This window comes from Aristolochia californica, unplaced genomic scaffold (genome assembly GCF_029961685.1).
Source record: "Aristolochia californica isolate CCGP_79_NKW_82.1479 unplaced genomic scaffold, dmAriCali1.0.hap1 SCAF_6, whole genome shotgun sequence".
Lineage (NCBI taxonomy): Eukaryota > Viridiplantae > Streptophyta > Magnoliopsida > Piperales > Aristolochiaceae > Aristolochia > Aristolochia californica.
In genome coordinates, this window is record NW_027182257.1 from 43,034,562 (window position 1) to 43,059,612 (window position 25,051).

Sequence of the window (25,051 nt, forward strand, 5' to 3'; positions counted from 1 at the left end):
GAAAAACTTAAGTTCTATCAGATCAAACACTTATCCGGGGCTTATATATAAGAGTACCGGAGGAGTACTTAAGTTCAATCATCTAGGTTGTTAGTTTGAACTTGTTTCTTATTGCATTCCACTAAGGTAGAGGGAACTTTAGGAGGTTTTGGTGGTAGATGTCGAAGGGTGACTAATGGAACGATGAGTTGTCTTTTATTTTGGATAAATATCGTTAATTTTAATTAAAAACTGTATGAAGAGATATTATGAATGTTTGTGGTGAACTTCGTTTTTCTTTTTTATTGGCTCGATCAACATTGAATATTAACACCTTCTATTCTCTTCGAATTAGCAATTAAAAATTTATTATTGTTAATTGTTCTAAGTTGGATTGTATATTGCTTTAGGATATTATTTATTTGATTTTTTTACAATTTTTAATCATTTTAAAACTTTTTTTTTATATAACCCCTTGAACTGGGTTTTTTTTTTAGAGGGGTGTAGCACAATTCAAACTCACAACTTGACACACCTAATGTAAACTAAATAGAATACCACTAGACCAAACGACCTTAGGTCTAAAAACAGGTGAGTGGGTTAAAACCAGACCCAATTACTTCATCGAGTTAGGGATCGAATCAGGTTTGATAACATTACTTAAAGCAACATAGAAAGATTTATAAATAATAAAATACTCAGTGAAGATAAAAATACAAGTGGTTACAACCACTTTAATAATTTTTAGTTCATTTTGTATATTTTTAAATATTTATTATTGAAGTAGAAAATTCATTTTCCTACCACTTGAAATATAAGAGGGATCAAACAAATTTTTTTATTCTAAATTATTGCACAAGCTTCATAAATTTGAGTCTTTAGAATAAATTTTTTCTTGTGAGCGAGTTCTGACCGAGTTCCTTGGATTTACTTGGAGTGATCGAGTGGCCGAGTTCCTAAAAAGACTAGGTTGATTCGATTAATACAATTTTTTCAGTGCTCATGCTGATCCGATTTACCTTGGGTGCGCCAGAGCGAGGTACCGAGTTGCTTCTGAGCTTGTGAGTTAAGGTTGGCCTTGTTCTCTTTTGGAGAATGATTTGAAGGTTTTGGTTTGGTCTCGCTCGTTTCCATGCACGCTTCTCTTGTTGTCTTCACGAGCCACTTCAACGGCCACAGTCACCCACTAGGGAGAAGACTCAACAAGGGAGGGTTTTAGATCTCCATGGCTTCTCATACGCCTCTCGACGATGTAAGTTCTTCGACAGCGTCCACTATTTTAACTTTCAGTACGGATTGTCACTCATCATGTACTCGTGTGACATTTAGGAGGACGATTTTGGCCGCGATTTCCCTGGCAGCCACAGCGGCAGAAGACCTGGTATAGTTCATACTTTTAGCTTGGGATCTGTGCCTGTTGTTATACTTTGTTGGTTTTCTATTCTCTGAAATTTGGATGTTGCAGGCCGTAAAAGAAGTTTTGAAGATCTCGATGACGACGACGAAGATGTTTTTGGTTCTAAGAAGGTCCACTTTTACTTCGTTTGTATCTGAAACGAGAGTAGTTTATTAAAGCGCATTTTATCTTGCTGCTTTTTAATTCTCAGAAACTTCTGTAAGTTGGTTGGAACCCCTTTAGTGCATTCATTGTAGGCTGCGTTTGTAAAACTTGCTTGTGAAACAAGAGGTAGTTTTAGGATGGTCTGTTGGAACTGTTATTCTAACTGAAAGGAAAAAAAAGGTACGCATTTGAGGGAAGTGGAGTTTCAAGATGAGGTATTGTATACGGTTTTATGGTTCTTTGCCTCAGTCTCAGTGCTTAATGAGTATTAGTGGACTCAGCTTGGGATAGTCATTAGTAGAAACATGCCATGCTAGGTGAAAGGTGGTTGATCATGTGGAGAGGATCTAGGTGGTCTCCTCTGTCTCTTTATCATATCCCGTAATCTGATGACTTGAATTAGTGTTCTGATTTTCTATTGTCTTTTTCAAGAAGATGCAAAGGGTTTTCTGAAACCAAGATGAAAAATTAATAGTATGCCCTAATAAACAAATTTAAGTTGGTCTTTTTTTTAAAAAATAGAGTAAATTTTTAGAAATTTCAGAGTTATTTTTTGGGTGGCATGTGGATAGATTAATGACCCCATATGGTAAAATTATAAGTATCTGGAAAGCAAATATAGGTTGTATGCATGATAGCAGCCTTTTTAGCTTATGTGTGAAAGCTATAGGGCTGTGAGAGGATTGGTTGAATAGGGTTTATGCAAGAGTGTGGGAGGACAAATGCAGGGAGATGTTGAGGACTCAATAGCTAACCGAGTCATACAACGGAGGCGCACTGAGTTACAGAGTTAATAGCTTTCTTTCCATATTTTTTTAAATTCGTTTTTATGTATTATTTAAGTTAAATTGTCATAGGGGTAGAATTGTAATATTTAACCCTAAAACTAGAGGGGACGTCAAGCCTACTTAGAGGGCAAGGGAACGAGAAAAAAGGCAAGTCTTAAATTAGGTTAAACAGGGTTTAGAGTTATCCTTGACGAGCTCTTGGTTCCCTCTTGAATCTGAATATCTTTTCTCTCCTAGTTTGATTGCTGTTTTACATTGATCAATACCGAAGAAGAGAGGGGAGTTGCTGTCCCTTTTCCGAGTTCAAACAGAGGCTTCAGCCTCCCTTCCATCATCAGCAGCAAGAGAGGGACTCTACCCTCCTTTCTGAGCAAGGGTTGAGGTTTCTCAATCCTCTTATCACGAGCAGCACCAGTAATAGTTCATCTCAGCCTCAAGGCCAGCAAGAAGAAGGTTAGGAACCCCTAATCCTTGATCCAAAGGTTATCCAAGTTAGAGGCTTTTCAGCCCCTAACACGAGCAGTAGCCAAGAGGGTTCCAAACCCTTTTTTCCGTGAGCAAAAGAGGAGTCTTTCCCCTCCTGTCCGAGCAGCAGCAGTAAGGGTTCTCTGCCTTTACCCAAAACAGCATCATAGATTCACAAAGGAGGCTGCTTTCCTCCTATCCGAGATCAACACAAAGAAAGGCTCTTTCTCCTTCCTTACCAAGACCAGCGGCTCTATTACAATGCTGGATTTACAAATCCCACGCCGAGTTACTCGATCCATGATTAGGGACCATAACAATTTGGTATTAGAGCGGGGTAACATGGGGGATACATCCAGCAATGAAGAACTTAGAAGCATGATAAAAAAGATTGAAGATGAACAGGCTGAAGTACGAGCAAGTTTGGAAAAAATTCTTGGTATGAACTTGCAACTCCATCGACGGACTAGCATGATGTCTGATCTCATGGCAGAGAGACACTCCATTCCAGACCCAAGGAGGGAGAATCATTCGCACAACCTAAGGGAGGAGCAGTTAGCTGGGCGCACTGCTGTCCAGGCACTGCAGAGTGGAGGTACAATGTCCAGGTACACAAAATTAGATTTTCTTACCTTTACTAGGTTAGTCGACCCTTTAATTTGGTTGCATAGATGCGATAATTTTTTTTCAAATCAAGGAACTGCTGAGTTTGACAAGGTGGGACTTGCCGCCTTCCACATGTTAGACGAGGCACAACTATGGTTTCACCAAGTGGAACTAGAAAGATTGGTGTTGGATTGGAATGAACACAATTTGATTTCGCCCTCCCGCCCACAACAACATCTTGGGAGATTTGGTCCTGTTGAGACAAACTGGGTCTGTTGAATTGTATCAAAAACAGTTCGAAGAAAAATTGGCTCGCGCTGGCCAGTTGGTACGAGTCGACCAGTACGTCCACTTATTTACAGCAAGCCTCACTAAATCTCTGAAGTTAGAGGTGAAACTTCATTCACCTTCAGATTTGGCTCGGGCAATGAATTTAGCTCGAGCAATGGAACAACGACAACGGCTTCAGCATCGTAGGCCAGTTTGGCAAGGGGAATGGAACATTACCTCCAATTGGCAAGGGCGACGAAATACTTCTCCTCAGGTGCCACATGCAGCATTACCACCTCCCAGAAACAATCCGAGTACTACTCTGTTAGCCGACATGCGCTCTAGTAATTCCCCACCTCAGTATATAAAAAAATTAACAAGTTCCGAGATGGTGGAACGGAGGTCCAAGAATCTGTGCTACAACTGTGATGAACCGTACAAGATAGGTCACCAATGTAAAAAGTTGTTCTGGCTCGAAGTGGATGAAACAGAGGATACAGAATATAGTGATGATCTTATTGAGGAGGAACCACCGGCAATCTCTTTGCATGCCATTACTGGGCAGAAATTTGCCAAAACTATGCAAGTCAGAGCTCGAGTCCTCGACCAGGAACTTGTGGGACTAGTGGATTCGGGACATACACACAATTTTCTTAGCTTGATAGCTGCTCAGCATCTTTAGTTATAGATCCTTCCACACCCAAAACCCACGGTTTCAGTGGCCAATGGGGAGAAGGTCCCTAGCTACGGGATCAACAAAGCGGTAAAATTTTCCATTGGTACTACTTTATTTCATTCAGAATTTTTTTTCATACCTTTGGCAGGATTTGATATGGTGTTAGGCATCAAATGGTTACAAACATTGGGACCCATACTGTGGGACTTCTCTGCTTTAACTATGAGTTTTGTATTGAGTGGTCGCCAAGTGCTATTACAGGGTAGTCAGGTGGACAAACCCCACCACCTTCATACCATACACACACAGGACCAACCGGACAACACTATTAAAAATCTTCTCGACGAGTTCTCCGACCTCTTCCATGAGCCTTCCGGATTGTCTCCCTTGAGACACTGTGACCATAGGATCTGTTTAAAACCAGGTTCTAATGTGGTGGTAGTTCGACCGTACCGGTATCCCCACCTACAGAAGGATCAAATCTAGCGACAGTGCCAGGCTATGTTACAACAGGGCCTTATTCGCAACAGTCGATCCCTTGTGTCTTCACCCGTCTTGCTCGTGAAGAAACATGATGGCACATGGAGATTTTGTATCGATTATAGGGAGTTAAATGCTCAGACCGTGAAGGATAAGTTTCCTATTCTGGTAGTGGAGGAGCTCCTGAATGAATTACATGGGTCGTGGGTCTTCACTAAACTGGATTTACGCTTTGGATATCATCAACTTCGTATGCACCCCTCCGACATTGAGAAGATAGCCTTTTGCACACATCACGACCATTTTGAGTTTGTGGTCATGCTGTTCGGATTATCAAATGCACCATCCACTTTTCAAGCACTGATGAATGATGTATTTAGCAACTATCTTCGGAAATTTCTTCCCCGGACTTGAAGAGCATTTAGCACATTTACAAATAGTTTTTGAATTGTTACGAGCCCATCAACTCTATTTGAAGAAATCTAAATGCTCTTTTGCGGCATCACATGTTACCTATCTTGGCCATATTATATCACATGCGGGGGTCACTGTTGATCCCGAGAAGTTTCAGGTAATTCATGATTGGCCACAACCTTAGTCTTGCTTAGCTTTGAGAGGATTTTTGGGCCTAGCCGGATACTACCGCAAATTCATTCAGAATTACGGTCCCTTGGCAGCACCATTGACCAGTCTCCTCAAGAAGAATTCCTTTAATTGGAATGAGGAGGCCACACAGTCCTTTGAGGCCCTCAAACGAGCTCTCACCTCCACTCCTGTCCTACAACTTCCCAATTTTGAGGACTTATTTTTGGTTGAGTGCGATGCGTCCGATGGGGGCATTGGGGCCGTCTTACAATAGCAGTCACACCCCATTGCATATTTCCGCAGGCAGTTGGCAGCACGTCATCACAAATTGGCAATGTATGAAAGAGAATTAATCGGGATGGTCAAGGCGGTCCAACACCGACGTCCTTACTTACGGGGCTGTGCATTTCTCATCCGTACTGATCATTATAGCCTTAAAATTCTTACTTGAACAACGCCTCACGACTTCGCCACAACATCACTGGATCAATAAATTGATAGGATTTGATTTTTCTGTTGAGTACCGTTTGGGGAGATTAAACAAGGTAGCGGATGCCTTGTCACGGCGTTTTGAACACCAACAGCTCATATATGCGATCAGCCAGCCTCGTTTCCTCATCCTAGACTTGGTGAGAGAAGTCCATGCCACTCTTCCTGTTCTACAGGAGCTACACAGAAAAATTACAGAGGGGACAATAGATTCTAAGTGGTCCATCCAGGATTCCCTTATTTGCTACAAACAGCGGATTTATCTTCCCCACACTTCCGAGTTGATTCCATCCATCTTCTCTGGCTACCATGACAACACACATGAAGGCATCTAGAAAACTTTGCAGCACATTCGAGTAGATTTTTATTGGCAAGCCATGAAGACCTCCATAGCCACATATGTCTCAGCATGTCAGGTATGTCAACGCAACAAAGCCGACCACTTAAGTCCAGCAGGTCTTCTACAACCTCTCACCCTCCCTACACAGGTATGGGCCGATATTTCGATGGACTTCGTTGAGGATTTTCCACAGTCAGTCGGAAAATCAGTATTATTTGTGGTGGTCGATCGGTTCTCCAAGTATACACATTTTATTCTTATGGCTCATCCATATACAACATCACGAGTGACAGACCTTCCTTGAGCATATTGTCCGCTTACATGACATTCCAGAATCTATTGTCAATGATCGGGACGCGGTATTTACCAACACTTTCTGGCAGGAACTTTTTCGTCTAAGCAGCACAAAGTTGAAATTTTCCTCTTCATATCATCCCCGGACAAATGGCCAAACCGAGGTGGTTAACCGCACCGTCGAAATGTATCTAAGGTGCCTTGTGGGTGATCGTCCGAAACACTGGGTTCAGTGGCTACCGTGGGCTGAATACTGTTACAACACTTCATTCCACTCCGCCTTGCAATCCACACCTTTCAGGGTTCTTATGGTAGGGATCCCCCCTCGGCTACTATCTTATACTTCGGGGTCCACCCGCGTGGACGCCATTGATCAGGCATTCAAGGATCGCGAACCAGGTATTACAAAATATTGCAGAATGCCTACGGTGAGCTCAGGTTCGCATGAAAGATGCTATGACAAGGGACACCGAGACGTCTCGTACAAGGTAGGGGATTACATTTGGTTACGCCTACAACTGTACCGCCAGCAGTCCATTGTCGGACCACCACGCCATAAGCTCTCACCCAAGTACTTTGGGCCTTTCTCCATTATTCGACGCGTGAGACTAGTGGTCTATCAACTACAACTTCCAGCCACGACCAAGCTGCATGATGTGTTTCATGTATCCCTCCTGAAACCATATACGGGATCACCGCCCACATCCACTCTGTTCCTTCCTCCAGTGGACAACGGACACGTCATTCTTACAACAGCCGCGGTGTTACATGCCCATTTAGTCAATGACCAGTGGGAGATTGTAGTCCAGTGGACAACTACAGAACCTGACGCAGCAAAATGGGAACACTTGGACACCTTCAAATAGGTCTACCTAGCTTACGAGCTTGAAGACAAGCTCTTTCTCCAAGGGGAGGCAGATGTTGAGGACTCAATAGCTAACCGAGTCATACAACGGAGGCACACTAAGTTACAAAGTTAATAGCTTTCTTTCCATATTGTTTTAAATTCGTTTTTTATGCATTATTTAAGTTAAATTGCCATAGGGGCAGAATTGTAATATTTAACCCTAAAACTAGGGGGGACATCAAGCCTACTTAGAGGGCAAGGGAATGAGAAAAAAAGCAAGTCTTAAATTAGGTTAAACATGGTTTGGAGTTCTCCTTGACGAACTCTAGGGTTCAGAGGTCTCCTGGATGAGCTCTAGGTCCAGGTTCCGAATCTGAATATCTTTTCTCTCCTAGTTTGATTGCTGTTTTACATTGATCCATACCGAAGAAGAGAGGGGAGTTGCTGTCCCTTTTCCGAACAGAGGCTTCAGCCTCCCTTCCATCACCAGCAGCAAGAGAGGGACTTTACCCTCCTTTCCGAGCAAGGGTTGAGGTTTCTCAATCCTCTTATCACGAGCAGCACCAGTAATAGTTCATCTCAGCCTCAAGGCCAGCAAGAAGAAGGTCAGGAACCCCTAATCCTTGATCCAAAGGTTATCCAAGTTAAAGGCTTTTCAGCCCCTAACACGAGCAGTAGCCAAGAGGGTTCCAAACCCTCTTTTCCGTGAGCAAAAGGGGAGTCTTTCCCCTCCCGTCCGAGCAGCAGCAGTAAGGGCTCTCTGCCCTTACCCAAAACAACAGCATAGACTCACAAAGGAGGCTGCTTTCCTCCTATCCGAGATCAACACAAAGAAAGGCTCTTTCTCTTTCCTTACCGAGACCTGCTGCTCTATTACAATGCTGGATTCACAAATCCCACGCCAAGTTATTCGATCCATGACTAGGGACCATAACAGGAGAGAGATTGAGAAGAGGCTCAAAGAAGACAAGTTTGGGTTTGCATATGTTACTCAATCAAAAACTTTTCTTTAAAGAGGTTCTTACATAGGGGTTAGGGGTGGGCACGGGTCGGGTCGGGTTTGGGTTTACCAACACTCGAATCTGAACCTGATCCTTGAACCCGAAAAACCCCGATTCATCAAACCCGAATTCGACCTGATCACCATCCTCGTAACCCCGTCTCTGCCCCGCCCCTGCAAACCTGAATTAAACTTGACCCGTTCCCACCCCATCCCTGTAAAACTCGACTCGTCTCAATCTCATTTTATATATTTGTCTCATATGTGGGTTGGGTTCGGGAAAACCCGTTCTTGAGCTAAAACCCAACGGTTTTTCTTCTGCCCCGTCCCTAACTCGCGGGGTGAAATTACAAACCCGAACCCGAGTTTCTTTGGGTTGGGTTGGGTCGGGTCGGGTTCCCCATAAAACCTAACCCAATGCCCAACACTAATAGGTGTGGACACGGGTCAGGTTGGGTCAGGGTTGGGTCCAATAGCCGAATCCGAACCCTATCCCCGACCCGAAAACCGAACCCAAAAAAAACGAACCCGACCTGATCACCGTCTTCATAACCCCGTCCCCGCCCCATCCCCGTAAACCCGAATTAAACCCGATCCGTCCCCGCCCCATCCCTGTAAAACCTGACCCGTCTTAACCTCGTTTTATATCTTTGTATCATATGTGGGTCGGGTTTGGGAAAACCATCCCCCCACTCAAAACCCGATAGGCTTTTCTTCCCCGCCCCATCGCCGACCCGCGGGGTGAAATTACAAACCAGAACCCACATTTTTCGGGTCGAGTCGGGTTGGGTTCCTCGTAAAACCCGACCCGATGCCCACCCCTATTCTGACATCTGCTATCTTTGCTGAATTCAAAGTCGAATTCCTAAACCTCCTAACTTGACTTAATGTAATATTTAAAGTTAAAAGTCCATTGGGGATTTACTTACCTTTCTTAAGCTTAAAAAACCTAATTAGAGACTGACTCGATATGATTTTTAATTGGAAACTTACTAAAGCATTCACCCTTCTTTGGCTTCCTATGGTTCCTATCACTTCACTCCCTTCAATTGAACCTTATAGTCAAGGTTGGAAATTGGGAAATCGATGAAGAAAATCATCTTCAAGTTCCTACTTTGTCTCTTCTCTGGGCCTCATGTCCACTGCACAATTATCTTAGTTCGTAGATGGTTGCTATGGCAAATTTGTCTTGTATACTGGATGGGCAGCAACTGTGGAATCAAGTCATTGTTGTCTGTCTAACGTCAGTAGATTCCTCTTTCAGCTTTGAATAGAAAAAAATAGCTATATGGTCAGTGGCTGGTGGAAGATTTTTTTTTGTTGTTTGCGGAAGTTAATCTGCTTAAGACAGTTGATTATTTTTCTGAAAAGCTAATATTTGGGAAACATTTTTGACTCCATCAAGTGAGTTTGTCATAATATCACCCAGAGTATAGCGGGGTCACTGGGGGATCTTTTAAAAAAAAAAAGAGTTTGAGAATGCATATGAAAATTTATTTGGCTTTCTGGATTGCATTAATCATATACTTATTTGACCAATAAAATTTGTTGATTGGCTAAATTCTGTAGTATATTCTCTTGTTCTGTATGAAATGAGTTGGTACTTCATCCAAGTAGCAAAAACATTTTATTTTCTTTTTGGAATGTGAATCAGAAGGGAGAAGGAAATATTCCTGGTGGTGCTACTGGAATGATATTGTCTCTTCGTGAGAGGTATTTAAGATCTACAAGAAACATATTTTCTTGCTTTTATCACAAATCTGACAAACATAAATACATTATCTATTCTGTTTGCCATTTTCTTCATATTTTTCTTGCAGCCTTCAGAACTGTACAGACAGTCTTGCAACTTGTGAGGTATGTTATCCCATCAATTGCTTGCTATAATCTGTATCTTCTGTTTATTATCTCTTTCTCATTTTTTGTTATATTATATGGCCTGGCATTTTTTTTGAGTAAAAAGGTGTGAATATAATATGGCCTGGCATATGAAAAGGTTATTTCAATGTTGAGCATGGTTACTGTTTTCATTGTGATGTTGACAATGTATCAAGTTTTGCTGCCATTACTATTAATGATACGACTCTGGAGCATAGTTCTCATGGATTTTTTGGTGGAAACATGTGTTTTTTTATGGAAATGAAGCTTTCCATGGGAACTTTGGCTAATGGTGCTGTTCTGAAACTGGAGTAAACATAAGCCCAAGAAACAAATTATGAATTTAGGAAATAACATGATTTTATGAGACATCTCTGAAGATGCAATCATTCAATTGATTTTTTGTTCTTGTTTCATGACTCGTTTTTTTTGCTGTTAGATCCAGCATAGACCTGGTCCCTTGTCAGGGTCTCCTCCCCCATTCTCACTGCCAACGGGGAGGGACCCCTCCCTCCATGCTGGTGCTCTATACTTCTGGTTGCCGGCAAAAGGGGCTCCCTCCCCTGCCCGTTGACAGTACAAACAGAGAGGTTGGGAAGAAGGGAGGCTCCACCCTGCTCTTCCCCATTCCTTATGTCGGCAGTGGAGGGATCCCTGCCTCCCTTTCCACACTTTGGAGGGAAAGAGCAAAGGCCCCTCTGCTTGCAGAAAGAAGATGGAGGCGCTGCCCCACCCCTCTGGTTTTAGTTTTAAACGATATGATGTCATCCTGGTACTACCACAAGCTTTTAAGGTTGAATAGATTGAACTGACAACCATCTTTCCAGGTCGTTGGCCTCTCTAGTTCTAATAACATTCATTGTTTTCACTAAAATGATGGGGCTGGTCATAGAAATTGGTAGAGTTGTTCATCTTTCTTCTTGAAGATCTCTCTTCTCTTCCTGTGCGCATAAATTTCTTTGAATCTATACCTGTACCCCGTTTTCTTAGGTGCAATAATTTATAACTCTCTTTTGTAAGTGCACACTTTTCTCTTTTCCATGTTTGATATACTTGTGTATGATTGCATACACTAGCATTGGATTGCTATCCGATTTTTATATCACATTTTTTGTTGGTAGTTATTTGAGTCAATTCATAACTTTTTTTTTTTTTTTTCAGAAAGAGCTTGAAACAACTAAGTCAGAAATTCAAAAATGGCGCTTAGCCTTTCAAAATGAATCAGCTATATCTCCTGGCGCAACACTAGGTAGAATACATTTAATAGTTATCCATTTTTATTATTCTATGTTATCTTTTACTGAATTTCTTTGTTGAACATGCTTGCACACACATGTGGAAATATGTATAGCGTTTTTACATTTTTTTCTGAAACTCATAATGTATTATTTCGGTGTAGAACCTGGGTTGGTGTTGGATTCTCTTCGGTATTTAAAATCTTCTGAAGAGTCATTAAGGGAACAGGTTGGTTGCTTCTTATTTTTTAATGATTAGAAGTAATTTTCTGCACGATATATATAAAAAACATCACAAATAAATTTGGAGGCATTTGCTTCATTAAAATTCATGTATCAAGTTTATTTTCTTTTTCAGCTGGAGAAAGCAAAGAAAAAGGAAGCTGCATTTATTGTGACATTTGCAAAAAGAGATCAAGAGATTGCAGAATTGAAGGTATGAGTTTGTCTACTGGATAAGTAAAGTTAATCACAAACGGTGAACTTTATGCTTTTCCTGAAAGACCATCTTTGACTTACTATATGAATCTTCAAACTGAATTACTTTGTTGCATTCTGTTACTTGGTTATTAGGTGAAGTTTGATGTGGCATGTAAAGTAAAAAGATTTATTTTACTGTTTTTATTACTTTTTATTTTTTGAAAAAGTGTTTTTAATAGCTTGTAATTGGACAAAAATGTCAATTAACCGAGATGGTGAGGAGCGACTGTAGAATGCTTGACAACCAGCACGACGGAAGGATCAAGATGTTGATGATAATTGACTGCAGGTCGCCATGTGACCAGCGTGACGGGAGACTAGGATGATATTCGTGGCTCCAGTAATCTTGTTGGAAAACAAGACCTGTCATGGGAAGCGACTGATCGTCGAGACGGAATGAAACAGAATGTCGCCGTTGTCTTTGATGACACCTGTGTTGCTGTTCCTGCAAATGTTTCAATCCTTCCTAACCAGAAGGAATCGATTGGTGTATCGTGAGTTATTAGAACTCCCATGATCGCCGGAGGTGCTTCTGATGGAGCAACTGCTACTACTAGAGAAGAAGATGATGCATGAGGATGGCAGACAGGGAATCGACACAAATTTAGCAGACGGCGAGCTCGCGGAATTAAGGAAGTTGTTAACCTGGCGGCCACCTTCCGAGTCAGAAATACTGACTTCTCCTTCTTGCGTGCCTCTGATTGTGCTGGCTAGATGGTTCACATCTTCTCTTCGACGGGAGGTAAACGATACTTCGTTTCCATCCCGTTCATTGCCTGCAATGCTTTCATCACCCAGTTTGACACTCGTATGCAAAATTCGATGCGGGCCTCCAAGGAGCTCTGGACCGGAAGCATTGTCTTCCGAATTTCTGTGCATATGTACATAAGAGCTCAGGAATGCAAGATTACTCAATGCAGTGACAGACTGATAATGGGGAGAATCAATTCCCAGAGTCATCTAACTCTGGTTTTGGATGGGAACAGTTCAAATCGTGCATCAACTGCATTTCTGGTATCCATGCTGCCAACCCCCCTAAAAAATCTCAAGCCAATCCCTTCCTGCCTTTGCCAACCCCAACATTTGCGCACCTCAACCCCCACACCTCACCTCCACCCACCCCAGCTCCTCCACCCGCTGCAAAAACCCCCACCGCCCTCCAACCACTTGATCCATCCTCTGTTTACTTGGACTCCCGTCATCTCAGCACTGGAACAGAACTGCTCTCTCACTCACTCATCATCAAAATTCACCAGCCCACCTTTGATATCCTGCCAATCCTTTCTTGGCTAACCAATACCCATCGAATCACCTACCAACCCAACCATTCCTATCTGAATGACCAAAATTGGCTTATCCATCTCTGAAATCGAACTGATGCAGACCTAGCTCTGCACATTCCTCTCACCCCAGACTCGCCTATCTTCAAAATTTGCTGCCGACCCCCCTTCCACCCAGAACTACTCCTTGGTCAATGGATTTACATCCTTGGCCTCCCTGCTAAACTTTGGCGGATGGATATCTTTCGTCGGATTGCTGAAAGATTTGGGCATTTCATGATGTTGCATGATGATACCTCCCGAATGTCTCGCCTTGACATGGCTCGTCTTTTCATCATTCCCACACAGCCAAATTCTGGATCTTCTCTCCTCAAGATCACCATTGATCCCCATGTTTTTTGGATTCTGGTCTTCTTCTTGGGCTCGGACCTTGGCTCCACCCCGACAACCGGTGATGGGAGTGCTAGGGGAAACCCGGGTCCGATTGGGTTTGGTGGTGTTATAGAGATGCCTCTGGTACTATTTTGTTCTCCTATGCTGGCCCAATGGGTGATTCGGATTCTACTGCTGCTGAACTCTTGGCCTTATAGCATGGGCTAGCTACTTTTAGTGAACATCTCCACGGCCCTCTCATTGTAGAAGGTGATTCCAGTGTTGTCATCCATTGGTGCTCCACTGCTGCTACTCCCCCTTGGAGACATTGGCATATTTATCACCGTGTTTCTGACTTTGCTGCCAACCTTACCTGTACTTGGTTGTTCAGCCAATTCTTTGGCTGACGGTTCGGCTAAACACGGGACCTCCCTCCTTTCTCTGGTTGTTCCAGGAGGCCCCCGTTTAGTGTAATTTTTCTCTTGTTTAATACATTCTCACTTTTATAAAAAAAAAAGCTTATACTTGGACAACATTTTTCCATTCCAATGCCATGGCTTCTTGATCTTTCTTAGGCATATTTAATGTCTTTATCTTTGTTAATTTTCAGTCTGCAGTTCGGGATCTGAAGGCACAATTGAGACCACCGTCAATGCAGGTATTCTCATTTCTGGCTTATGCTCTGTATGGTGGGATTGTTAAAAGTGAATTATATTTATGAAAAAGCAGAGAGGAAAGTAAGAAGGAAAGGATGAGACTCCTTTCTTGAAACTGGTGAGAATTTTATGCTGATAGAGGAAGGAATACAGAGAGCACATGTGAGGTAAGAGAAAAGGAAGAGAGGAAACATACAAAAATAAGTCCAACCCAAGTAGCTCTTAGAGGATTAATTATGTTAAGGAAAGGAAAGATAGGATCTGTTGAGCTTGTTCCTCAGGACAGTCAATCTCCCTATCTATGACTATTAAATTTGAGTAGTAGCACAATACAAAGTGGACAAATAACATGACTCTAACTTGTAACTTTTTTTTTTTTTTTGAGAAAAGGACAAATGCTTTTATTAGTAACAATTAGTGATACAAGAATCAAGTGACAATGTGGACAACCCCTAAGTTACAGTGACAGATGTCTCCAAAAGCTAGTTCTCTTCAGTATACTACTAACTCTTAACTTAGTGGTTCCCATTTCTAACTTTCATATCAACTAATAACTCAAATATGGTGAACATAGTGCCACTATACTTTCTAAATACAATATAATTTACTATTTTTCTGTAAACTGGATTCTACAAGAAATATTTCATCTGATTTCTGTTATCGGTTTTAAAGATGTGGCTGTTGATCTAAACTGAATCAACTAGTTCTCTCGAAAGTAGTAGTTTTCATGTATGTATTCAAGCAAATACTTGCTCAATATATGGTTTATGGTATTAATGCTTGCTGGACTTGGGTACCTTTTTAATTTCAAAAGGAAAACAAATGTAAAATGCTAAATAACCTTAATATGATAAGGCACCTCAAAATGAGAGAAAGGAATGAGGCTGCGCACTGCTCTTATATATATATATATATATTTGTGTAGGTGTGTGTGGGGATATGTGTGTGTGTGTCTATATATAATGTATATATACATATTACTAGAAAATGAGGTAGAGATCAGGTGTGACTATTTGCTTAGTATTAAAAAAATTAATTAACTGTGACAATTAACTTTTCTCACTCTTTATCCCCATATAAAATGCTCTAGCTTCGTAAAGTGATTTGTGGTCTATTCTATTTTGGGTAGGTTTTGTTTGAAGCAGTATTGGTATCCATTCCACAGAACTTTGATTGGCAATTTTTGCGAACTTCCTCTTGCTATCCTTTTCAATTTATGACGAATTCTTTTAGAAGTGCTCTTAATTTAAATCAGAGGCGTGGTAGTTTTTTGTGATTAACATAAACTGTTAAATTTGATTGCTATAGATAATTGCATTCTCCTTGTGAGCCTGCAGTTTTCTTTCCCTTTCTTCCGCAATTTTCGACACTTTTCTCTCAAATTTGTGCCATTACATCTTTACACACTGAATTTTTTGTATTTCCTGATCATGCTTTCAGTATGGTCTTTTATACTTCTGTGCTACTGACTATGCCCTTTTTTTTCTTTTTCTTTTTTGTGGTCACTGGCCTTGTATAGGCAAGGAGGTTATTGCTTGATCCAGCAATACATGAAGAGTTTACTCGTTTAAAGGTAAGCATCTGTGTTTCCAACAAAACAGTTGAGTATGATTTGTGATTTATGTTATGGTTTTTGACTGTCAATAATCAAGTTTACTGATCCTAATTCTATCTGTTTATTGTTATGTTTAGAATTTAGTTGAAGAAAAAGACAAAAAACTGAAGGAGTTGCAAGACAATATTGCTGCTGTGAACTTTACTCCATCAAGTAAGATGGGTAAGATGCTCATGGCAAAATGTAGGACCTTACAACAGGAGAATGAGGAAATTGGCCAGTTGCATTCTGAAGGAAAGGTATTGTTTGTTTTCATTTGATCAAATTTAGTGCAAATATTCTCTCCCTTGAGTCTTGTAGCCTGGTGGCTTTGTTTTCCTTTTAATAAAATCATCCTTTATCAAAAAATGAATTAAATTTGAGGAAATTAGCTTTTCCCAATTTACCAATGTATTGGAAGTGGGATATGAAATATCTCTGTTTATTGTTTTTATGTTTATTATAACAATGAGAAAGAGGATTCCATTAAGAAAGCTCCCGATGGAGATAGATACGACAAGAGAAAACACAGCAAAGAAAAAGGAAAAGGAAAGGGGATTCAAAGGGGAGAGAGGTTCCAGCAGCAAGGTGCTGCCATGGAACCTCTTCCGTAGCCAAGGAATCCTAGTTTTATGGTCATGTGCCATTATCAGTGTCTTTTTACCTTTTCTTCCTTAATTGTACTTTCCTTTTGGAGAAATGAAGATCTGTTACCAGCTTTTCTTTAATGACAGTGGTTTCAGAAAAATCCTAGTTTCACTATCAATTGAAATAATCAATTATGTATTATTAAATATGGATAGAAATACAGATTTCTTTGGTTTTATTTGATTTGAATGCACAAATACTTGGGTTGAGCTGATCTCATAAATGCTTAAGATTTGTTTTTATATTGTTGGTTGTTTATTTGTTTGTTTGTTTGGTTTTATGGATCTCCTAAAATTTGTTTTGAAAAGGGAACATTGCAAGGAGAATACTAAACTGTGGGTTATTGTTCTTTGTTTAACTTATTGGGTTTAAAAATAATTTATTGCATGTCAGTTTGGTCCTATAATGATGGGTGCTGTTGAATTCAAGCCAGAGCTTATGTAGCTCTTTTAGTCAAGCAGGGAGCTGTCTTATGAAGAAGTTTTTAAAGCATATATAAGCTGATTTTCCCAACCCTATTATTTCCTTTCTAATAACTCTCTCTCTCTCTCTGTTTCTTCCCCACCACCTCCCCATGTCTGAGTGCTTATCTAGTAACTTGTTTGCTGAAATGTGGAATTGTAGATTCATGAATTGTCGATGAAGCTTGCTCTGCAAAAATCTCAGAATGCAGAGCTGAGAACTCAATTTGAAGGTTAGTGTCATGCATAGTTAGTGGATGTGTGAGTCAGAAAGAAGAAATTAAATTGAAAATTGGTAAGTGTAGGAAGAATGATTCACTCATTAAAAACATTTTTTTAAGTAATGTTTTTTCAATGTGGAATGTCCTTGCAATATGGTAAGAGAAAATTGAACTATTGTATTTTACAGATTACTAGTCCTTTATCTCAATATATTTTATATTTTAAGTTTTTGTTTTGTTAAAGTTGGATTTTGGTCCATTTCAAAATGCCTACGAGAAGTTAGGAAGCCTTTGTCCAACTAAAAATCATAGGATCTTTCCTGGCATTAATCTGTGTGAGATTATTCCCACTAACACTCCTTACATCTGGCCTTGCACAAATGATTAATGGCCCTGAGACATGAACAACAGAATTGGGCATAAATCAGGCCTAATAGAACAGATTTTGTGCTTTGTTTTCTTGTTCAAGTTGGATCCAGGTCTATCCAAAATAACTAGTTGAGTTAGGCAGCATTTTTCCAACTTATAACCACATGATTTTTCCTGACATGAATCTATGTGGAATTTTTTTTATTAACATCTTTAATTTAATATTTAATGTAGGAGTCATGCACTCTCTTCATTTAGTACATTTAATTGAAAATCACTTTCATTTTCTTACTAGTTTTCGGGGGTTGCCAGTTCATCTATTTTATCTTTCGTAAAATATTCTTAGAAGTTTCTGACCCCATTTTCGTGCATTGGTTTTCCTATCTTGGTTGTATTTTTGAAATCCAATCCCCATTTCCTCTTTGTTTTTCTAATAGGTTCTTTATTATGTTTGTTTCTTGTGTCTCAATTGGTTTATGAAGGGCTTTTGTAATGCCATCTAGGGTGTTAGTAGGATGACAGAGATGATTTCCAGAGCTTGTGACTAGGCTTCCCATAAATCTTTACTTGAGGTGCGCACTATTCTAAATTGTTTTTGCTTTTACTGTGCAGGACTATGTAAGTACATGGAAGGATTGATAAATGATATGGAAAAATCAAATGAGAAGGTATATTTTTTATCTGTGGCTTCTTTAAATCTAGAATGTTTTGGCGGGTTAAGAACTTAACTCAATAATGATATGCAAACAGCACAGTCTTAGGTGGTAAATGATTTGTTTTGCAAAAAAGAGCTAGGTCTATTCTCATAGTATCAAGAACGTCCAAGATTTCCTCTGGGGTCTGCAGAGGTTAATCCGTCTTGTTTGTGATAGGACATGATGCTAGTATAGGCAATCTGCAATTTTTTCAAGTCTTGCATAAGTGGTCTGGATAGAAAAACTTCTGGTCTCTGTAATGGGTTTGCTTGCCAAAATCCCTTCTTTAACAAATTGAGGCTCGGATTGATTTTTCCAACATCTTGGAGTTAAAAATTTTGTAATCTCTGTTACAGGGGCTTATTTTGCAACAAAAGATGGCTGAGAAAGATTCTGAATTGACTAAACTAAAAGAAAAGCTGGTCCAGAAAGTAGTAGCTGAAGGAGGAAAATATTTGGTTATTGATAAGAAAGCTATAGACGAAGAGGCTATAGTGGAGATAGAACTTGAAGTCTAACAATCTCAAGGAAGGGTCCCACCATTGTATCTTTTACATTGATTTTATTTCTAATATGTCAAAACTGTGAATATAGCGTTTTGGTTCATTTAAGAAGAATAAACTTTAAAATGTTTCCTTGTCTATTTTGCTGGGAGATGTACCGATTATGCCACAAATTTTGAAGAATCAGTAGGTTTGCTCAACTCTACTTGCTTCCTCCTCAGGCTTCACTTGCAGGCATATAGAATAGCCTATAAATAAAAGCTGATTTGCCCATACTTTTAAAGCTTTATTGTATTTTCTAAGGAAAGAAAGATTATTTCCAGAAGGGTGAAAAAGGATTTTACATTAGAAAGAAAAGTAATAGGAAGAACAAATAGGTTATATTTTTTTACAGTTATTTTGATAATTGATTATGGCAAATGATATGGAGAGATGCATCTATCAAACTGATAGGGCCATCCTTTCAACACACTTGGGGTGAAAATAATTTCACATTTATTAAACCCTAATAATTCTTCATCTGTCTTTTGAGTGAATAGTACACTTGTCTATAGTATTGCTGATTCACTTGTCTAAGCTCACTGTCAGAGAGCCTCAATTGAGGCTTAGACCCCGCACTAACGGTTGATAAAAAACCTTTGTTTCAACCTAGATCTTGCAACAAAGGTAGTTAGAGAGGTTCAGCTCCGGCCTAGAAACCTTTGAAGGTGGCGATGAAGCCACTGGTTGGCATCCCTTAAGAGTATAAGGGATGCTTCTTCATTTTCACATCTACTATGGGAAGACAAAGGAAAAGTAAATGACCTCAACACCACACAATGACAAAGATGTTCTTACCTTTCTTTTTTTAATGTTGATTACAGAAGTACGCTTACATAAAAAGAAAAAATCGAACAGCTCGAAGGCACCTCATAGGTTTGAAATTCCAGTTTACTATGAAAGAACTAGTTTTACAAATATTTTGGGACTATTTACAAGAAATTCATTACGGATAGATAAATATGTCAATCACGGAAAATCTGCATGAACTCTTCTTTGAACAGAAGAAATAGAATTTTATTATTTCTAAGAATATAGACTTTCGTTATCAGAATACCGTTTGAGACCCATTCCAAAAGAACCCACATTTCCATAATCTTCAGCAATTCAACTCAAACCCAATGACAATCCTCTCTAGCTAGTTTCTTACGTCAACAAGTAATTGATGAAACCACAAAAGAGCGCACGATCGGACAGAAAAACTAAAAGAGAAAAAGATGGAAAGAGAGCCATAAAACTGTATGCAAGTGTCCATGTTTCATACTGTTGTTTTACAAGCATTTTCCCATTAGCTGCTAAATCCCACAGTAAAGAGTGAGATCCGCCCACCACTGTTACCAGAAACAAGAAAACTCAGCAAGATCAAACTTGAAGTGCCTAGAGTGACTACCAATTTCCAACTAGTGATCATAGCATTTAAAAACTGCTAAAAACACAAGTGGGTGGGTTCCCTATCAGCCAATGTTTTGAGATCCATCTCTCATCACCAAGACACCGTGTTGTATTTTATTTAACAATACGAAAATAAAAATGTGAACATAATATATTAAATGAAATAAAACAAACTACAAATATATCATATTGGCTGCACTTAACTGTTGGGCTAGACAGGTCAGTCCACCTACTCAAACGGCAAGGTCGGTTCCCACAACATTGGTTCCAGCCCCATCTGAATCAAGCCAAACATGCTGCATCTCAACATGGTCTTATACCAGCTTTAGTGCTTTTAACTACTGACTTCAGTATACTTGCATCAGTTTGGATCTGACACATGAATTCCGTGACGCTTGAAGAATTCCCGAAATCCATATGCACTGACATCATAGTTGAACTAGAGAGAAAAAAAAATCAACAAAAATATATATCCACTACATGAACCTGCACAACTGCTACTACTTGCCATGAATATTAATAATCAGGACTACAAAAATGAGCCAGATATGGTACAGTTTACCAATTTAACCATCTTTTGACATGAAGAGGCATTAAGTTTGAGAGTGTCCAGATCTCGTGACCCACAAAAAGAAAAATTGTAGCACTTCTCTTACAGTATGAAAGGCAATGTCATGATTGAAATGCAAACTCAAGTAAAGATCTAACGAAGTCCAGAAATGATTGAAAAAAACATCAGAACTTACAGGTAAAACTTTGACAGAGTACTTTGTAATATTAGGATCTGCCACCCTGCCTTGGTTGGCTGCCTGCACATGAAATAAAAAAAAGCTTCTCAAATAGCCAACATCAAAGTATTCTTTCTAGGATAAAGCTCCTATCTTCTTTATTAAAAAACGGACAATGCATGAAAAAATTTACAGGATTGCCAAGTAATCAAATATTTAGACAACACAGTTCAATTTACAGAGTCAACTTTCAAAAAGCAACCAAGAGAAAAGCTAACACAATATTTATTCATATGCCGGCTGAACAGGGTTAAAGTTACTCATACTGGTTAGGTATGGCTTAACTGCCTATTTCAAAATTTGATTCCGTTACCAGAATGTAATAGAAATTTTAGAGTCCAGATTAATGGTAAAAAAAAAAAAAAAGATTCTAGATTAATATACTTCCTGTACCTTATTGAAGTAGAATCAGTATATGTCGAAGAACATGGCTGTGCATAAAGAACTCACCTGTCCTGGGCTGTGAAATATTTCAATGAAAGGATAATCTTTCTTCTGGCGTGTTATACAAAATCCTGGATATTTAGGGCACTCAACCTGAGAGCACAGCATGTAGAACATTCAGGTAAGACAAATGAAGAACATGAAATAAGTCAGTACGGGCAATTTGATTGCATACAATTGAAATTTTGGAAATTGCTTAAACATTAACAATTGTACAAGAGAACATAAGCAATGGGCATACACGGACAAACTTTATTTGTGGATAGAACTCAGCAGCTGCTTCCTCCAATACTTGATCAAGGTGTCTAGTATAAGTACACCTGCCAAAGAACTGAGTTAATTCCCATTATGCAAAGAGAAAATTATGCACGTATTCAGGTATACATTTGAAAAGAATAAGAAACACGCTGAATACAAGAAACTAGACATGGAAAAGTTACTTGATTGTAAAAGCAACGACTACTGGGCGACCTTCATGCAGGATTTGGACAAACTGCCGCTCAGATGTAAAAGGAATAACCCGTGATGGTCCAAGATCCTTCGGATAACCAGTGTGATACCTTCGATCAATGCAGAAACCAGTTCTTATGTCAGTTAGAGGAACAACTGAAAACAGCATATCTAAAAAATAAGTTTATAACAAAACGACTAAGTGGACAACATGTAACAGGACCAACAAGCATACTGTTTCATGAATATATTAACAGGAAGCATAAGGCACATCTCTCCAGGTGTATGCATGATGAAAATAAGGAACTTCTAGCAGAGCTAACCATACTATATTATGCAGAATAAGAGATGAAAGAGTCATCCGTCAATGCAATTGCATTTGGTGATTTCCAGAGGTCTCTCAATTCTTTCTGTGAAAGGAGCTTTTAGAGCAGAAAACCCCAAGATATGAGCATACAAAGACTCATCAGTCATTTCATTCTACGTGACCTCAGATCTGCTAAAAAATGATTAATTATTTATAATCCCATTTCTAACTTATTCTTTGTCATATTTTCTCAATTTCCACATGATCTTACATTTTGTGCATAGTTAGTGATTTATGTATTTATGTGTAGCAAAAGGCCAGCATACCAAGAAGCCATTCAGCTATCTAAAAGGATGTAAGATATAAAACACCCAGAAAGTGTGGGAAGAAAAGAATGATAAGCAGAACCATTTAAAAAGCAGTTATATGTGTAAACAAAAAGGTGGACAAGAACCTCTTAGCAGAAAGAAGACATCACAAAAACTGAAGATAAGAATAAGTTCAGTGCTCTGACCTGCATGTTGAGTGAAGGTGACTGACCATCCTACCCAAAAATGATGCCTCATCCATCTCTATTCTGAAACTCTAACAAAAGTGGATTTGTGCTTTCAGAATTGCCCACAAAAACATATGCATTATAAACATGAATATAAAGTATGAAATGCAAGGGAGGAGAGATTAGCAACACAAAGAATGAACTCAGCTCGATACATGAGACAAGACGAGTGGTCATGGTATTAGCAAGAATACATTTATTGGCAAAATTCGGAACTTTCCAACAATCTCTCATTGTTTGGGAAGACTTCCCTCCTTTGTAAATTGCTCTTTTGAGCTTTTGTCTTAATAAAAATCAGCATCATTTAAAAAAAAAAAGAATACAGTTGCAGTGAAAATTTGAAGGTAAGTGCACTATACTCAAGCAAGTGTCAAGTTCTAGAGATAAGGAGCAAGCATTTGAAAATGAATCTATTTATACAAGCAATCCATACCTGAGGTAATCACCCTGACATTTCATTACTGATGAATCCAGATTAAGATTCAGATTTCTATGCTGATAATTTACATTTTCATTTTGAAATTAAGAAATTTTGAAACACCAGAATCATTTTTCCTGTCTTTGTTGTGTGGTCCTAGCACCAAATCACAAGCAATTTGAATGATTGCTATCTTAGCTCATAGGGGGTGGAAAACTTCACTGAAGCATCCCTCCCACATCATTTATGACATACCGAATTTCCTCAGTCCAAAAGCATTTGGGTTCCAATCAAATTCTTATTGTTATAGTACTGGTCAACAAGAAAAGAAGGATTCAAAATAGCACGGTGAAAGAAAGAAAGGTGCTTTTGGCTACTTTTTTTTTTTGGTGCCCAAGGAAGTATGTACTCCCACTTCCCCATGCTTATGTCCAAGGTCAAAACTCTTACCACCTTCTCCTACATTTCTTTTGCAAAACGGAATTCTTTTTCTCTGGAAAGTCTAGAGGACTCTACCTAATGGCTGCTAAGCCAAGAATAAATGTAAAGGGTAGACATCCGTACATTTTTTTGAGTGCTCAGCCAGAACTTAATTTAGGCAAAAACAAACTTCTCTAAGAATATGGAGCAAACACAAATTTTTTTTTAAAGAGTGTGCGATGTCATTAAGCCCAAAGGCAAAACAATAACCAACAAAAAACCATCAAGGAGGAGGATCCTTATAATGAGAGATGGGCGGGTGGCCCCTCCCTAGCAAGAGAATAAGCGACACTAAATAGCTGATTTAGAAATATGAATCCAACTACATACTACGTTCTTAGACCAATTCAACTTCAGTCCAACTTACTGGAAGAAATAGGGTTTGAGGAAGATGGCACCAAAATAACGAGAAAACCTTAAAGCATTTACACTATCCCAAAAGGAACCTACTTTCGTCAAATACCTCCAAGTTCTTTAGAAAACAACTTTTAGAGCTTCCAATCGGCTATCAGGAGTTTCGCATAAGCAACTGTTGGAAACAAAGCAGATTAAAAAAAAAAAAAAAAAAAAAAAAAAAAAACAATACTCAAGTTAACTTTTAACTTGGATCTCTTTCAACAAAAACCATTGTCGTTAATTTATAAGAATTTGTAAGAGATAAAAATCAAACCACTGGCAAAAGTCGGGCAAAAATGACATGGCGCTGGTGTAAACATACACTGACACTAAAAAAATTAAACAAACAAATGCCGCCCTTTTTTGCGACAAGTATGGAGCCTCAAAATCTCAGAGCTTAGGCAGTGCCGAAGTGGGATGTTTGCTGCGCAATATTTGAATAGAGTTCTCGCTATCTACAATTACAACGTCACAGGTACCAGCGACGTGGTAGCCTACGTGGAAACAGTTTCACATTACTGATGATAAGCTGAAATAATAGCTGCTATATAAGTTGTTTTTCTAAACTAGTTACAGAGAATTTCCGGTCTATTAACCCTTTCCTATGTGGAGTAGTTTCCTGGTGGGGCACTACTGCTTTTGTGAGATTCAGAAACAGGGATAGGATAAAGAATCAGAAAAAAATAAAAGCAAAAGCAAGGATTTGAAAGATTAGAGAACACAAATGATTAAGGATTTCTTACGTAGCAGAGATCAAGGAGACTGAGATGAGGCACTGATGGACTCTTGGCACCAGACGCAGAACGCCAAAAAAAATAAATGGGAAAGAGTAAGAATATAAAGATGAAGCATCTGGGCGGTGGTGAAGAGGAGGTTGTCGTGATTCGTGCAGGGGGTCGTCCGTGACGGGAGAGGAGACGGGCACCAGACCACCATTCTACTTAGGTATAATTTGACGAAAATGCCCCCACTTATAAAAGCAAAATTGATACCCTTTGTGCGCTCTATC

The 25,051-nt window shown here is 39.4% G+C and overlaps 2 protein-coding genes across 4 annotated transcripts; one reads left to right on the forward strand and one right to left on the reverse strand.

Annotated features, from left to right (window-relative positions):
• Window positions 1-1,137: 1,137 nt before the first annotated feature.
• LOC137935047 (FKBP12-interacting protein of 37 kDa-like) lies at window positions 1,138-18,898 on the forward strand. Of its 2 annotated transcripts, XM_068779684.1 has the most exons (14): window positions 1,138-1,231; window positions 1,309-1,360; window positions 1,445-1,506; window positions 10,035-10,093; window positions 10,201-10,237; window positions 11,420-11,507; window positions 11,658-11,722; window positions 11,852-11,929; window positions 14,236-14,283; window positions 15,801-15,854; window positions 15,974-16,135; window positions 17,148-17,217; window positions 18,187-18,242; window positions 18,626-18,898. In XM_068779684.1, the coding sequence occupies exons 1-14, from the start codon at window positions 1,205-1,207 to the stop codon at window positions 18,785-18,787; spliced, it is 1,020 nt and encodes a 339-aa protein (XP_068635785.1). In that variant the 5' UTR covers window positions 1,138-1,204; the 3' UTR covers window positions 18,788-18,898. The 2 variants fall into 2 exon arrangements, with proteins under 2 accessions (XP_068635785.1, XP_068635786.1); XM_068779685.1 differs by lacking the exon at window positions 17,148-17,217 and having other exon boundaries at window positions 18,626-18,714.
• A 1,393-nt stretch (window positions 18,899-20,291) lies between these two features.
• Window positions 20,292-24,939, reverse strand: LOC137934122 (uncharacterized). Of its 2 annotated transcripts, none has more exons than XM_068778359.1 (7): window positions 24,786-24,939; window positions 22,707-22,769; window positions 21,876-21,995; window positions 21,677-21,755; window positions 21,442-21,528; window positions 20,950-21,012; window positions 20,292-20,642 (listed from the first exon to the last, which is right to left on the reverse strand). In XM_068778359.1, exons 2-7 carry the CDS (start codon window positions 22,760-22,762, stop codon window positions 20,565-20,567), a joined length of 483 nt encoding a protein of 160 aa, XP_068634460.1. In that variant the 5' UTR covers window positions 22,763-22,769; window positions 24,786-24,939; the 3' UTR covers window positions 20,292-20,564. The 2 variants fall into 2 exon arrangements, with proteins under 2 accessions (XP_068634460.1, XP_068634462.1); XM_068778361.1 differs by having other exon boundaries at window positions 22,707-22,777.
• Between the last annotated feature and the right edge of the window lie 112 nt (window positions 24,940-25,051).

What these genes read in the sequence shown, in the direction of transcription:
- LOC137935047 (XM_068779684.1), top strand. Translation starts at nt 1,205, where the DNA reads ATGGCTTCTCATACGCCTCTCGACGAT. An exon ending in ATGTTTTTGGTTCTAAGAAG is followed by an intron (nt 1,507 to 10,034) that starts GTCCACTTTTAC and finishes AATGTGAATCAG; the next exon opens with AAGGGAGAAGGAAATATTCC. An exon ending in AAGAGATTGCAGAATTGAAG is followed by an intron (nt 11,930 to 14,235) that starts GTATGAGTTTGT and finishes GTTAATTTTCAG; the next exon opens with TCTGCAGTTCGGGATCTGAA.
- LOC137934122 (XM_068778359.1), bottom strand. Translation starts at nt 22,762, where the DNA reads ATGGATGAGGCATCATTTTTGGGTAGGATGGTCAGTCACCTTCACTCA. An exon ending in GTCGTTGCTTTTACAATCAA is followed by an intron (nt 21,756 to 21,875) that starts GTAACTTTTCCA and finishes GTTCTTTGGCAG; the next exon opens with GTGTACTTATACTAGACACC. An exon ending in CACAAATAAAGTTTGTCCGT is followed by an intron (nt 21,529 to 21,676) that starts GTATGCCCATTG and finishes CTGTGCTCTCAG; the next exon opens with GTTGAGTGCCCTAAATATCC.